At 36.5% G+C, this 15,490-nt stretch overlaps 1 protein-coding gene across 1 annotated transcript in view; it reads left to right on the top strand.

Annotated features, from left to right (window-relative positions):
* LOC143143788 (extracellular serine/threonine protein CG31145) overlaps positions 1-15,490 on the top strand; it is a 125,157-nt gene that overhangs the window by 83,478 nt on the left and 26,189 nt on the right. Inside the window, exons 2-3 of the mRNA XM_076305478.1 lie at positions 2,730-2,854; positions 10,304-10,379. Of these exons, the coding sequence (XP_076161593.1) occupies positions 2,730-2,854; positions 10,304-10,379 (201 nt within the window). The remainder of the gene's footprint in view (positions 1-2,729; positions 2,855-10,303; positions 10,380-15,490) is intronic.

Raw genomic sequence — 15,490 nt, 5'->3', positions numbered from 1 at the left:
TTTACTTTTATTCTTACTTGGTCCACAGAAAATGTTATCGTGTTTTATATGGCATTGATGTAGACTTAAAAACTGTAGGTAAAAAATTCATTTCGACTTCTGGAATTGTTCAATTCGCGTCTCATTGTGTAATTTTTCAACTGTCAGCTTTGGAGTTTCTGTTGAAAACCGTGTCACATTAAAAATGATCGTCGAGAACATTACACTATTAATACATAAATGGTCCATTGGTTTTTCGCCCGGATTGCAACAATTAGTAATAATATTGTGCTTGGAAACTACGCGTTCAAGCGTTTATTGTTTGAAGTAGAACGAACCAATTCCAACAGCTGCGCGCAATCGTTTATTATTATAAATTAAATAGAGTGTTAAATTAGTGTGTTTGGTAAATCAATATTTACTAAATTAGCACCGGGGAGCAGCTTCGTTAATTGCCGAGCAATTACTGCCTTCGAAATACTTTTAGAGGGTATTATGCATTCGGGCCACGAGTAATCACCGGGCCTATCTGGACCAAAACTATGCTCGAATCACGTGTGAATAAAATAACATATAAATTATAAATAAACTGCAGATTTTATTGACCTGTATCGCCTACGTAAATATAAAAATACAATCCGTTAAATATATGTATATATAGAATATACGCACTTACGCGAAATGAAATATTAATATTGCTATATTCATTTATGAAATATACTTTGCGCACATGTTGCGTGCATTTTCCTCCGTAAACGTACGCCATAAATGCATACAGATAGGAGAATATAATTCTAACGGTGCGAGTTATTAATAATTATTCACCTCGCTAAAAATACAGGCAATTGTTGGCAAGTTTTTCCAGGTCAGTGGAGAGTAACCGAAACTTCCGGGAAATTTCCTAATTTTCGTTTCATCGGAATGCCGACTCCGTTGCGACATAATCTCTGCGTGACCTTCGACTGTTCGCATGAATTTCGCCAGGCTATTCGCGACAGTTCGCCGTCCATCGCGCGATAGAACGTTGAAATGAATACCTGTCGCGGCGCGATTAATTTACCACGAAAATTGCCGTGATAAGCTCGTTCCATTGCGACACAATTTCGTGACAAGTCTTTCAGTTAGAAATACGAATATGGCAAAAATTTCCTTCGATCTCTTTGCTTCGTTCACGTTGAGATAAATCATTATTATCGAAGACCGAAGGTGTACATTTGTTGACGTACAGAGTTCAATTTTTAGGAAATAAATATTATACTTGATATTTTAAATAAGTATAAAATTTCCTTGGAAAGCTCGTTCCATTGCGACACAATTTCGTGACAAGTCTTTCAGTTAGAAATACGAATATGGCAAAAATTTCCTTCGATCTCTGCTTCGTTCACGTTGAGTTAAATCATTATTATCGAAGACCGAAGGTTGTTGACGTACAGAGTTCAGTTTTTAGGAAATAAATATTATACTTGATATTTTAAATAAGTATAAAATTTCCTTGGAAAGCTCGTTCCATTGCGACACAATTTCGTGACAAGTCTTTCAGTTAGAAATACGAATATGGCAAAAATTTCCTTCGATCTCTGCTTCGTTCACGTTGAGTTAAATCATTATTATCGAAGAGCGAAGGTGTACATTTGTTGACGTATAGAGTTCAGTTTTTAGGAAATAAATATTATACTTATTCGTACCAAAGTTTCGGCTATTTTCTAGCCTCCTTCGAGAAACGAACTAAATTTATAATCAATTTATTTAGTAGAATGTAAACATTTTACAGATTGTTCTAAATTTACCTTAATTTTCGAAAATACATTCTAATATCCTCTATTAATCCGCGCTCGTGTTTCTTTTTTATTCCTGCGAATAGCGTAAAGGAAAAATTTGTAAAGAAAGGAGAAAAGCTAAGACCGATAAGAATGAAAAAAATAATGAGAAAAATAATTAAGAGCGGTACAAGTTAGATTTATTGAAACTACCGAGACGTTCATTTTTAAAAATTTTGCTTCTTATCGTGTTTATATTGTATTATATAATTTCGGTATAATTTTAGCGAAACTAGCAGTGAAAGAGTACATAAATTACCATTGTAAATTATTCTCCTAAACGTGGTAGGAACTTTCATCTTTGGAGGAACTTTTACCAGCTCACAAATTAATACTCGTTTGCATTGGAGTACAGTATGAAGCGTTGCTTGATCTATAGCGTATAAATGTACAACAGAAACGCGAATCAAGTCGTAAATACAATTTGCAACGAACGAAAATCCGGTACGAATTACGACAGGTGATAAACATAATATACGGCGGGTGTAGAAGAAGTTACAAACTGGCGGATTGTAATTGAAATTCATCTCATGTCCGACTGCCTCGTCTCGCTCTTTCAATTTCGGTATCCTGCCGGATATCCGACACAATGTGTGGCCAATGAAATCTAGCTTTTTCGGTAAATAAATCGTTACGTCGGTTTGTGCAAATTTCGACACTAGAATATTTCTGGGTTATTTTTACTTTCGTATTTTCTTCGGACCAGCTGTAGTCAAATCACACGATTTATGGTGTCATTTTTTAACATGCCACGTTTCGTTGTATTTTGTACAATTGATCTTTGAACGTTTCGCTCCGGGAATGTTCCGAAAGGATTCTCTAAATTGCGCAATAACGATACCAGTTTCAATCGAGACAAAAAACGACACAAGTATCGTACTCGAAGTATTCAAAAAAGTGTTAATTTCTTTCTTCCTTTTCCTTTGATTTCAGAAAGAACAGTTCAACCCTAGAGAAGTTCCATTTGCAGATCTCTAGAACGGAACTATACCCAGTAGACTCGAAATACGTGGACCAATTGTTGCACGAAATTGCAACCAAACCTATTGTTCATGTTGGTGAGTATCTTTCTTATTTCGGTTATAATCCTCTGTTATTACGACGAGCCTTGAACAATTTGAATTTCAAACGTTGCAAATTGTCGGGAAACAGGATACTCGGTAAATGCACGCAAAATTATTAATATTACACGATGAAAATTCATGGCACGGTATTTTTCATATGAAATTCTAGCGTTATTACAGCGCAGTAGTTCTTTCTCGATGAGTTGGAATCTCGCGTTCGCGTTATTTAACATTTTTAAAGCGCGATGAGTCGGTCCGCAGTATTCAGTAGAATCGGGCGTCACTGGTCAGACATTCTATCGCGGCGCAATGCATAACAATCGACATTCTTGGGCGTTCGATGTTGAACTCCCTCCACTCGGGTATTACAGCGATCGAACATGCTGTAATATAAATTTTCGAGCGACAGTGTACGCAAATCGTGCCCGGAATTTTTCCTTGGATAAAGTAATGGATGGTATGCCGAAGACCGTACGTGGACCTTTATTAAATTTTACGTGGCTCACAGTAAATCGACTTTTTCGAGAGGTTTTCGAACCATTTGACATGCTACAAGATTATCGAAATTCGACGAAATTAATTTGTTCGTTGCAAAATTAAAAGGTGTGCACATTCACGGGTCTGGAAAAAGTGGAAGCCGACGAAATAAGACCGACGTTTTCGTTTCGGTATCGAGTTGTTTAAAACTAAGTGCTACCTTCGGCTCAACTATTAATTATACAGAAATAGGTGGAAGAAATAGAAAAGAGGTGAATGTGTTAGCTTGGTTACGTTCCTTGTCAATTTTACGAAATTCTGGTGTGGAATGATTAATCACCAAACTGTAGAAGATTAAGACTATACTCTATTACATTGATAAACTATGTCGTGAATTTTTAATTTTATTCGACCTTGAACGAAGATCCGTCCGAGTTGAACACAATGTTGAGAACGAAATCAAGTGCTCTAATCGCTTAGGCTATGATTCAATTACGTTTTATTCACCTAATTATATCCATAACACACGATTCGTTCGCGAAGACCCCCATACGCACTCATCTCGTCAAATTGTAATACGCAAACTATTATTGTACGTACTCGATCTCAACGTTATGAAATTGAAAAATGTAAGAATTGTCCAATTCTTCGAATCACGAAAATGTTCGAGTCCATCCTTCTTGTCGTGTGATCAATTACCTCCAAGTGTATTCCTCTTTATGTTTGTAGATTTTTGTATCGCGAAAAGATTCTAAAATGCTAGTCGAGAAAGGTTACGTTACGCTCGACGTACACTGGTGTTTCTCAAACACGAGCACGCACCAACTTTATTTCTTATTTAATCGACTGGTAATATTAGTGTCCAGCTTTCCGATTCACGATGCGTTTCATAGAACAGAATTATGATTCCGAATGCGTGAGCGTGATCGTCGCAGTAACGGGCGCCGGTGCAACAAATAAACCGGGCATAGCGAATTAGACGCGAAGGCATAAAATTAATGTGGAAACACCACCGTAATAATTTTCTCTCTGTTGGAATTAATTTCTCTCCGGCCCATGAAGCCAGTCAATTAACCGGTGTTATTGTGATCGTGGCTTTGTGCTTAGTAATTGCTACGACGCGGTTCATTGACTAATAATGCCGCGATCGTCCGATTCGAAAGAGAGAACGACCGAAACGGATGGCTCGCGGTCTCAGAGCCGTAACGTTTTAAAATTAGTCCTGGCATGACGTTGCACGCGCAATTTCCGGCTCGATCGTCGTGTCGACTCTCAGTCGATTATTTATATTCACGACACGCGTGTACACTTGTCCGCTTTTGTCCTATTAACGTTCGAACGTCGCACCGAAAAGTGTCGTTTTTAATTATCTTGTCCAGGAATGCCCACAAACGCGATACGCTTATTGTAGTAGTAAATTATCGAACGAACACGAGAGAAACGGCGGCCAACTTTCCCCTTCTTATCGATATCGCGAAGCAAAAATGTTCAGGGCACCCTGGATAATTTATTTAGCCCGTGAGTTTGAAATTTATTTCGTTCGCGAATTTTGAAATATATTTAGTCCGCCGGGTTTGAAATTTATTTAGTTCCCGAGTTTGAAATTTATTCGGTTCGTTATTTTAAACCGAATAAATCGCCGATGTTATTTTTCTTCTCGAATATCAATAATCGCTAGTAACAATTGGTAGTTGACGTTACGATAAAATATACCAACGAAAAGAAACAAGTGACTAGTTTCCCTGTCTCTCGTTTCGTTTGTCAAAGGAAGAGTAAAGAGTAGATTGTATTAAGGAAATTGTTAAATATTTGTAACAGTTTTTTTTGTTTTCTTTGTTCTTTTTTGTACATCGAGAAGCAAAACTCACCGCACAGAAGAAAGAAGAATAAACCGTCGCCGATTGGTGTGTCAATCATAGCGCGGTCAATTCCGTTCGAAAATATGTAAATTTTATTCATAATCTCCTTTTGTGCGTTAAAATTTGGGATTTCAAACGGAATATTAAATTTCGGTAAACCGATTACGAAAACCTAGCCTGTATAAAAGAAAAGGGAGACAAAAGTTTTGGTAACAATGTAACATTGTTCTCCGATACAATTTATCGAGTTCCAAAAAGCTTTCGGTTTCGCGGCGAACCACGCTTACAATGACAGTAAAATAATACTCTTTATCCATAAATTATTAGATTCGCGATAAAGGCTGTAAAAAAAAAAGAATACGTTACAACGCAAAAAGTAAAGGATTTGAAATCAACATCGTACTTTCGTTTAAAATAACCATCCGTAGATACCATAAGCACGGTAATACGACTCGAAGCGAAGTCTTGGTCGATTTCTTCGATTCGTGGTGAATTTAATCGGATAACCAGATCGGTGTAATTTCAATAACATTTATTCGGAACGACAGTTTGTTAAAGAAATCGCGAAACGACCGTAGACTCAAGGTGCCAACCGAACGAAGTTAAATCTGCACCAAGGAGTCCCTGGCTCCCGCGGATGCAATTATTAAACAGTATCGAACTGCCGTAGGAAATTAGATCGTCGATCAAAAGGGAGGATCGAACGGAGACGGTCCTCGGGCATCTCGATGACAAAGGAGGTCGATTCAAGTTGCTAAACAATAATTAAATTGTGCAGAGAGGCTGCCGCCATTCGATACGCTGCGAGCTGATTTCGATACGTAATCACGGCCCACGAAATTAGATGTTCAATCAGCCAGAAATCTCGACGATGCACTCGCGTGAAAGTTTGCATCGCGCACCAGATGCAATTTTACTTTTCCTTGGATGCATATTGTAAGGAGGAAGGGAGATCAATCTGCGATTAAACGGTTTCGTTACTTTGTAAGTTAAATGAAAAGTAAATAACGCGAATAAATTTACGTCTACTTGGGGGATAGATCGCAATTGATTTATTTTTTGTACTCTTTTAACGATTCGAGAAGATTACACTATAAACCAAAATATTCGGAACGTTATACGATTTTAAATCGAACTCTCTACATACTTTAACATTCTAGACTAAGCCGTTTTTCACGAAATGACATTTCCAGGCTGGATGGTACGATATCTCGGAAACCAATAGACCGATTGATTTGAAATTTGACACACATATAAAGTAAATGTCCCCCTATCGTGTGCGATCCAATATCAACTCGATGTCTGTCAAAGTTTTTTTTTTATCGCCCGCCAAAGCTACGAAATTTGATAAAACGATTGAATTTTTCTTTCGCGTAGTGTAACTTTTTCAATTTTCGAGTTTCTTTGCATCGTTCGGCTCGGATGATTTTTATATTTTTGGTTAGAATAACCGGAACGAGAGAGATCGTACCAACCGTGAACATAAGTCTTTTTTATACGCACCGTGCGCAATAATGTATCATTTCAACGAAATCAATAATTCGTTATTGAAAGGGTTTTATAACTTGGCTAAACATAAATAAACCTACGTACAACGTTCGAAATTGATATGTCCAATAATATTCGAATAAAAAATTTCGAATATCGATCAGTTTTTAAGGATTCAACTTTGGTAGGTCCCATAAGGGAAATACGTCACTATAAATAAGAGGAATATACCTAGTATCGAATTTTTACTCAACCGCAAACCTTACAAGAACCTCAACTAAATCGTCGAAATCAAAGTTACTCGAAGTTTTTTGTAGAATTAATTTTTCCTTGTTCCGTTATTACATTGAATTTTCCATTTCACGATTTTATCTGTCTTATTTGAATTTACTTCGCTTGCAAACTTCAAATAATTCTAGGAAACTTCGCAATGCAAGTTTTTCCAATTTTTTAACTCGTTCATTTTTGTTTTCCAATTCTATGTACACCGAGAAATGTACTAGTTGTAGGCCTTAAAAATTTGTTGCACTGAAAACTAACGCAAACACGAATATTAAATTATTTGTACATAGTTGCTTATATTTTGGTTCATTTCAGAAATATAACACATCAACGAATAACAAAGTTTAAAAAAAAGAACTGCTTTAAAGTTTTATTAGAATATATAGAAAGTCCAATTCAAAGATACGACTTGGTCATTCCTTCGAATTTCATCGTAATACTTTACAATTGTGTTCTTAAGACTTGAAACGTTTAAAAAATATTAAAAAACGAAATCAGTCTTTTTTCCTCGAAACTGGAGAGATCGCTCAATTTTCCGGAAGTAAAGAATTTTAAAGTATCGATCAAGTGGTACTTAATACTTGAAATATACTCTCAGATACTTCGTGAAGCTTTCTTTCCATCTATTTCTTCGATATTCCCCTGAACTTTCTTTTTCCTTCGACAAGTGAGTTTAGAACTTTCTTCGAGTTCAAGGTAAAATTTCCATTCAATCGGTTTCGAATATCGACAAATGTCTGTACAAAATATCAACGTTCCTAAATGTCTCATTTGAAGGTCAATACACATTTACACTGATCTAAAAATGCTTGGAAAATAAATTCTACGCAACCAAGTTTTTACTCAGTGACAAAAATATGTCTTTCGTGTTTCTTCTTGCGTAACTCTGTGCTCTGTATTTCAATGTCAATTTTAATTGTCAACGACGGCCGTCGTTCCTGACTCATTTTTTTTAACGACTACGTTTAACATTATCTTTGACAAGTGATACCAGAAACTCGTTTAAGAATCTATTTCTGGTAATGGAAGAAAAAATAAAATTGCTTTTAAGCGAAGATGAGTTTTAAAGAAGACTTTATTCAAAATCAACATACGTTTGCAGATTCGTAGACTTGTGTGGTTATTACTAATATCTGTTAGCAATTTTTACTTAGCAAGAAGCCTTATTTTGCTTAGAATAGAAACCATTACAACGATTTTCCATTGTGGATCATGAAAGATTTAAAGATATTTGCAAGGAATCATCAACTGTTGCTGGTAAAATTACATATTGCTTATCGTTTATTTCAAGATAAATATGAGCTTTGTGTTAATTCAGAAAACAGATATCTCTTCATATGTATTATATAATATATATAATATGCGGTCTTGATGAAATCAAAATTTCAATCTCGACACAATTCCCAAAAATTATATCATTGCAATAGACATCGTGAAAATGTTTCTATACGTATTATAATACATTAAATCGTATTATTGTCAGTGTCACTATGAAACGAAAACTGTTGATGCTGTGCTCACGTACTAGCTCTTATCTGCTATTTCAGCTTAGGATGGATGAATTGTACACCCTCAGAATTCTTAAATCTTCATTTTTCTCACATAAACCTATTACAGACGATATCGATTAAAAATATGTTTAAGTAAGACTACCCATTACCCTTGTAACAACTATATAATTCCATTCGAAAATGTAATTCATATTGTGACTTATTTTGGACGAGAAACCGATGAAAAGTATAATACCTAATTTATTAAAATTGAATGTTGATAAAAATTTCATTATCGCTCGTGTTAAATATTCAATTAATTGGATTTGACATTTTATTGTTTTTCTTAATCGGTTCTAGATAATACACACGAAACATTTATTGAATTACTATTATCGAGAAAAATAACTTTTGAAAATATAATTAGTTGTTCGTCGTGGTAAAATTGTTGTCTAGATAAAAAAAATCTCTGCGTTCGTTCGATGCTCAAAGATTCAGATTTAAGTAGTTCGAGTCAATAACTTCGTCGACGCGACAGGAGACCGACGATTAATTGTCTCGTTTGATAAATTGACCACGGGTAACCCGCACGGCTGGTACGTAAATTAGGCATATATCATTTATGATATTGACACAGTGGACGACGAACGATCGATATGCCTCCGTGCGTCTCTGCCAAGAACTTTTTCACGTTAACTCGCCGCGACTTGCACGATTTCTCATTACGGAACCGTGAAATTATTCTATTCGTACAATGGAACAGTGTTGCGTTGAACTCGTTGTTTTGCAGAAATATTTAACAGCAAACTATTAAACAACCCTCAATTAATTACAATATCAATTCGATCGATCGGTAAGAGACTAAATTTAATTCCGTTCATACTGTGCAGCCTAGATATTCGACATAGTTATTACCATAATTAATCCATTATTTACCAGTGTTCTATTTAGACACCTTATATGGTACATTCGCAAAAAAATATAACCGATATTAAAATCTACTCGAATATCGCATAAATTTATGTAGACATTATTTTAAAAAATGTTAATACACAAATTGATATCTAACGCGTTAAATATACGTTTTTAGTTTGATCCTTGGTAAGATTCATTGTCAAAAATAATTCAAAACTACATATTATTAAATTTGGAAATTGAATCTCTAAGAAATACAATAATTCCCATTTTCAAAGAAATAAAGTAGAATCGGTTCACATGGAAGCGAAGAACAAATAGCGATCTTAATCTCGTACTGACAAGGAATGTTCAGCGATTCGAAAAATTAGAATGTTTCGAACTTTGAAGAAGTGCGGTCCAAGCGATTTGTTAATAACGTTACTATTTTTCGTTTCGACGGTGAAACGATGCTAGCGGTGAAAACATTCGTTCGCACTGTGTGAATATAAACAGTGGTGAAAATGACGGAACGGAGAACTCGTGAGCTCGAAAACAGAAATTTCTGTAAAAAAAAATTAAAAAAAAAAAAAAAAAAAAATGAAAATACGTGAAAAGAAATCGAATCGTCGAGCGATTTCCAAGAAGCGTTCGATGTAAATGGCGGAGAGGTTATTCGAAACAGGTTTCAAATCGTTGTTCGATAGATGCAACTCGCCTGATTATTGCTCGGTATCTGCATACGGGGAGAATGCAATTAAGCGGGACTTAATCGTACCGGGACCAATTGAATCGAAAATTCCAATTGTTCCGGCTTCGTCAGAACGAGAAAATCGTACCGGAAAACTACTTCTAAGCAATTTGCGTGTTCCGGTCGCTCGGCCAGATAATCGTGCCTTTATTTTCACGAAACTGGAGAGTAAACAACCCTGTTTTCCTATTTTTGTTTTCAGCTCAGAAGGAAGGCGGCACGCAGCTGAAGCTCGAAATAAACTATTCGTACATGCAGGCGCTGTTCAAGCCTATGAGGTGAGTGCAATTAAATTTCCTAGAGCAAGAATTATTAGAGTTTCGAGTATTTTCATGTTTCCCCGTTGATTCTCCCGGTTTTAATCAAAACGCTATAGGTTTATCCAAAACCTGATACTACCGTAACGAAATAATTTATTCGATTAGAGACCACGTATTTTGTCGCATCGAAACACCAGCGTATTTCGAGCGAAAAAGATTTAGGGAATTTGGAAAATCGGGAAATTTGAAAACTTTGTTGCTTGAAATTAAATAGTTCATCCGTGGTGAGAAACAATTTTTTATCGATGGCGTAATGTAGTTTTAGAGGATAAAATTGACACTTAGAAAAGATCTACAACTATGCGAGTCATCGAAGAAAAGTTTGAGCAAACAGTGATCTTTCTTTTTGTACAATACAAAATTGTGTATAAATACTTTGTAAATTTAAACATCTTTCGTATATATTTACTTAATTTATTTCTATTAACGTTATTATTACAATAAAACGAAAAATGGAAAAGAAAAATATAAGAACAAAAGCTGTTTTAGAATCTAACATTGAATGTAATTAATTTGTACGTTCTGTTTTTTATTTACTCGACCGTGAAGAGTGATTAACCATCAGATAAGTACGTAGCTCTGCGAAGGTACGACCGCCAAAATTGTTTTTCTTTTCGTGCTTTGTTTTGTTCATTACGAGTATATCTGCTCGGTTAATCAAAGGAGTCGAGAGTTTCTTGAATGCTGCTGCTTATCTCTGGTAAACGTGTGAGTTATAACCGACATCTAGAGAGTCGAATGCACTGCTTAGTGTTACTAATGAAGGTGTAAAACTTCGAGGATGAAGATAAGGGACGGAAACTTTCGTATCTTGGGACAAGCTTTACCTTGGATTATTTTGACGGTAATCGAATGTGGTAGACTCGTTTCGGGTTCGCGATAAAATCGAGAAACCGTGTAGTATTCGATCGAGCTGTTGGACATGTCGATGTTAGTTCGGGGAATTGACAATTTATTTAATCGTTAAACTTGCTCGAACACTTTCGCGTGAATTACACGATTCGAACACCGAAACTGAACTGTCCAAACTTACGAGTAAACTTGTTGGTATACACGTTCCTCTTCCTTTGTCATAACTGAGAATAAATTATTGAATTTTCAAATAGTGATTAGGTTCAGCAATTATTTCGTGTAGAAATAACGTAGAATCTTCAGTAGTTCTTTCGATACTATAAATTCATTTACACGATTGTAAATACAATATGGTCGAAAATTCCTGGTACAAGTTACAAGTGATTCTTTATCTACAAATAAGAGGAAATCGTGGAGTTGAATTTTTCCATAGAAGATTTCCTATTCGAAAAATTCATTTCAAAAATTGTCAATCTGACCGATCATTGCTCGCTGTTTATAACTATAATAAATACTATTAAAGCCACGTAACCAGGTTTACGCTATGTCGATGAGAACCGTGTTATTTTTCAGCCCACTGTTAAGATATTTAGAATTTGTCTACATTCTGAAGAATTTGGGTGTAGCTGAAAAATATTAGCTAACCTTTTTCGAGAAAGAGTCGAGCAGTACCATTCTCAGCCTTGACTCATCGTAGGTCTACACGTTCCAAAAAGACTTATGATAGCGTCACAGGACAGTTTGCTCGAGCAGCTTCCGGTGTAACGTCCCTTCACAGACTTCTTGCAAAACAACTGCATTCAGTCTTGTAGGCGTTACATAACGAGGAAACCGTCCTCCCGTTTCAATGGTCTTAACACGGTTCTACCTAAATACACGTTTCTCCGCGTATGTTGGAAGGAAACTTGAACTTGGTCAAGTCGAACCGAGTTTGGCGTAGAAAGATTAGAATACCATGAAAATGTCAACCATGACACATTTGAATACGTTGGAATACTACGTGAACATGACACGAGTACTACCATAAACTTCCATTGTTTACCGCAGATACAAGTTATTGTTCGAATCACATTGAATTTCTAATTAGTTTACGTATCTCTCTTGTTACCTTTCGTATGAATATTATTTATTTGAAAATGAAGCTACAAAGTAACAAATAATAAAATAATATTCCGTTTGCCAAATAATCAGCTTCGCGTATTTTATAGCAGCCAACAGGTACGAGAGTAGAAACATATTTTTTCAGAAAATTTCACATTCAGAAGTACGAATATTATAACACGTTGAAAAAGCAATTTACACGATTTCCGGTATCGACAGAAACAGCGAAACGTTGTATTGTATCTGCTTCTGCTACACAAATGCTCAACGAATGCTGTTCTCCAGTGCTGGTGAAATTGTTGCAGCAACTAAGTCAAGTTTGATGATCGATGATGTTATTCCTTCCGATTTAAAATGAAAAATATGAAACTTCGCTTCTTGTATAAAATAACACTTCTTAACGAATTCAGTTTCTAGTGATATCGAACGAACAATTTAAAATCAATTTTTGTCAACGATGTTTTCTCGTTCTTCCATTTATTCCAGACATTTTTCTATCTCCAAGTATAAAAGTAAATCAACAAAAACTAAAGAAGGTATAGACCTTAAACGATTAAGAAAATTTAATTCTTCGCACCGTGATCCCGATTGAAATTGAAGAGATCCACTGTTGAAAATCTTTGTACGTTTCGTTAAACAGCAATATTCCTAGAACCCTTCCTCTCAGACACGCGGACCTCTTTACCTTACCTGTCCCCGCCTTTGCGTCCTTTGCCAGATTGAATCGAAAAGTGACGCAAGGGTCGTTGAAAATAGCTACTACGGTGGTGTTTCATTTCGTAGCAATATTATTTGCCAGGAGCACAGACGTCTGGCGCGATTAGAGGCAACTCGTAGGAAATCGCGGGGGTTGGAAATCGGAGTTCTTAGTCTCTGCGAACGAGGTTGCAGTCGAGGGTTGCCACTGGTGCAAAGATAGGGCCGGAAAGTTTCGTATCTTGAGCTCGCAGCCAGTGGGAAATTGCTCGGGCAGTTTGTCCGTGACGTGGCCTCTCGTCGCGAAATCCCGCGGGAGTCGCGCGCGTGGACTCGCCGCTCGTAGATCCGCCGCGATAAGAACCGGGAAATTAACGCTGAAACATCGGTAACCGCAACTTCCCGTCGAAGCGATTCCCCAAAACTTGGATGAAAAACACCTCTTTCGGATCATTAGAGAGTCATTCGAGAAGAAAGCCATTCGAGAGACCGAACGAAGAACAGATGAAACTTTAGGCAAACCTTTTCCAATTGAGAACTTTAACTTGTTCGGTGATATTGGAGTAATTGCGTGTACGATTAGACGTTGAGTCACTTTCAATGTTTTCATAAGGGAATATTTGCTCGAACGGTAAACGAATATTTGTAATTAAATTTTTTGTAATTATACGACGTTCTCTCAAGGCTGAGAGATATTTTTGACGAATTCTAGTTTGAATTCTTGGCCATTTTGAACGCGGTTATCTATCGTCAATGATGAGACCAGTGGTTGGTAATTAGAGAAAATAATGTGTTAATTTATCTACGAGGTTTCGCACGATGGAATTTGCTTCGCGTAAGTTTTATTTATTGTTCTTATTTGTGTAGATACTCTTTTATCGATACAAATAATTTGTGGTTATTTTTGTTAGTTTTGTAGCTCGAAGAATTTGTATTTTAGGTATTAAGTTTCCTCGGGGTGGGTTACACGTTATATACTCGTTCCATTGACGGTGTATTGTAAATTATTTGGTAATCCCTAACTGTAAGCTTCTGTATTGAACGTTGTTTATTATAAACACGACGTTTCGGCAATTAGGGAGCGTAGCTCTCTTTGGGTAAACAAAAACTCACTAATGGCTGAAACGTGTTTGTAACAAACAACGTTTAACACGGAAGCTTATTAGCTCCGAATGATCGAATAGTTGTCATTTATCCTTGACACGTACAAGAGAAATAAAAAAGGTGATCTATAGCTACGTTTAACTGGTCTAGTTATTGACACCAATTTATAAAGAGCAAGAAATGCTCGTTAATGAGAAAACGTCTAGGAAATCTGCAAGCTCGATGCTTGGAGGAATTACTAGCCAGAATTGTCGAACAGTTTTAATGTTCTGCGCCAAGCACGTCAAACACGCAATCCGATCAATTAGGTTTCACGGTTTCCTTGACCCTTTCGTTATAACCACTATTTGCTCGTAGCGCTAAACTTTTAATGTAGAATGCAAGCAGAATGAAATTACCAAAGTTGAATGCATACAAATAGAAAAAAAATACGATTATTTAAAATATATACAACTGTATTCTTCAAAAAGTCACGTATTATTTAAAAAACATGTTCTATTTTAAACCTATTTATACCTTTGCAATAAACTAGCAAATAAACATATCTTTCCTTATTTTCACGGAAATTTTCAATTATGTGCATTAGTGTTTTCCAACGTAGAAAACGCGAAAGAAAACATGTAACTAACATAAACATTCGTTTCTATTAATCTACCGATTATCGTCGACTTCTTTTTCAGATGTGCGTTTTCAAAAATGTTCATATTTAAAAATCACTTTTATAAAAATTTGTTTGCGATATAACCGTACGATAATCTGTGTCAATGGTACTGAAGAATGGTCTTTGAAATATTTTTGCCCGTAAAATAATTACAAACCGATAACAAAGTACAAATTAGCCCTCGGATCAAAATGAACTCGACGCGTTCGTTCTCCACACTTTGTGTGGACAATGTAGAGCGATTTTTAAAAAATAGCGATGTTCTCTCCCGAAACAACTCGAAGTTGATTCGTGGAACGAGTTTGGGTTGGCACCCCAGGGTGAAAAAAAGTGACGCATCCGAAACAATCAGCACCCTCGGCGCTCGTTCTCGTCGGTTCTTCGCGAAAGCGTTTCTGGGTCTCAGACAATGGGAGGATGTGACGTATCGCGTATTCTGGAGGGAGGAAGAGAGAGTGGACAATGATAATTGAGTAGAAGAGGCAAGGACAGTTCAAGTGGCTCTCTCACGGCACGAGGCACTTGGGCCTCCACTTATGTAATTGTGCTCGTAATCCCATCCACGTAACTTCGTCAGCCCCGCTGCGGGAAAAACCGCAGACCTTGCTGCGTGACGGGAGAAGCTTGGGGTGAAAACCAGGGATAGACGGGGGCG

This window comes from Ptiloglossa arizonensis, chromosome 2, assembly GCF_051014685.1.
Source record: "Ptiloglossa arizonensis isolate GNS036 chromosome 2, iyPtiAriz1_principal, whole genome shotgun sequence".
Classification (NCBI taxonomy): Eukaryota; Metazoa; Arthropoda; class Insecta; order Hymenoptera; family Colletidae; genus Ptiloglossa; species Ptiloglossa arizonensis.
Note: the sequence above shows the minus strand (reverse complement) of the source record. Positions and strands in the feature narration are given on the sequence as shown.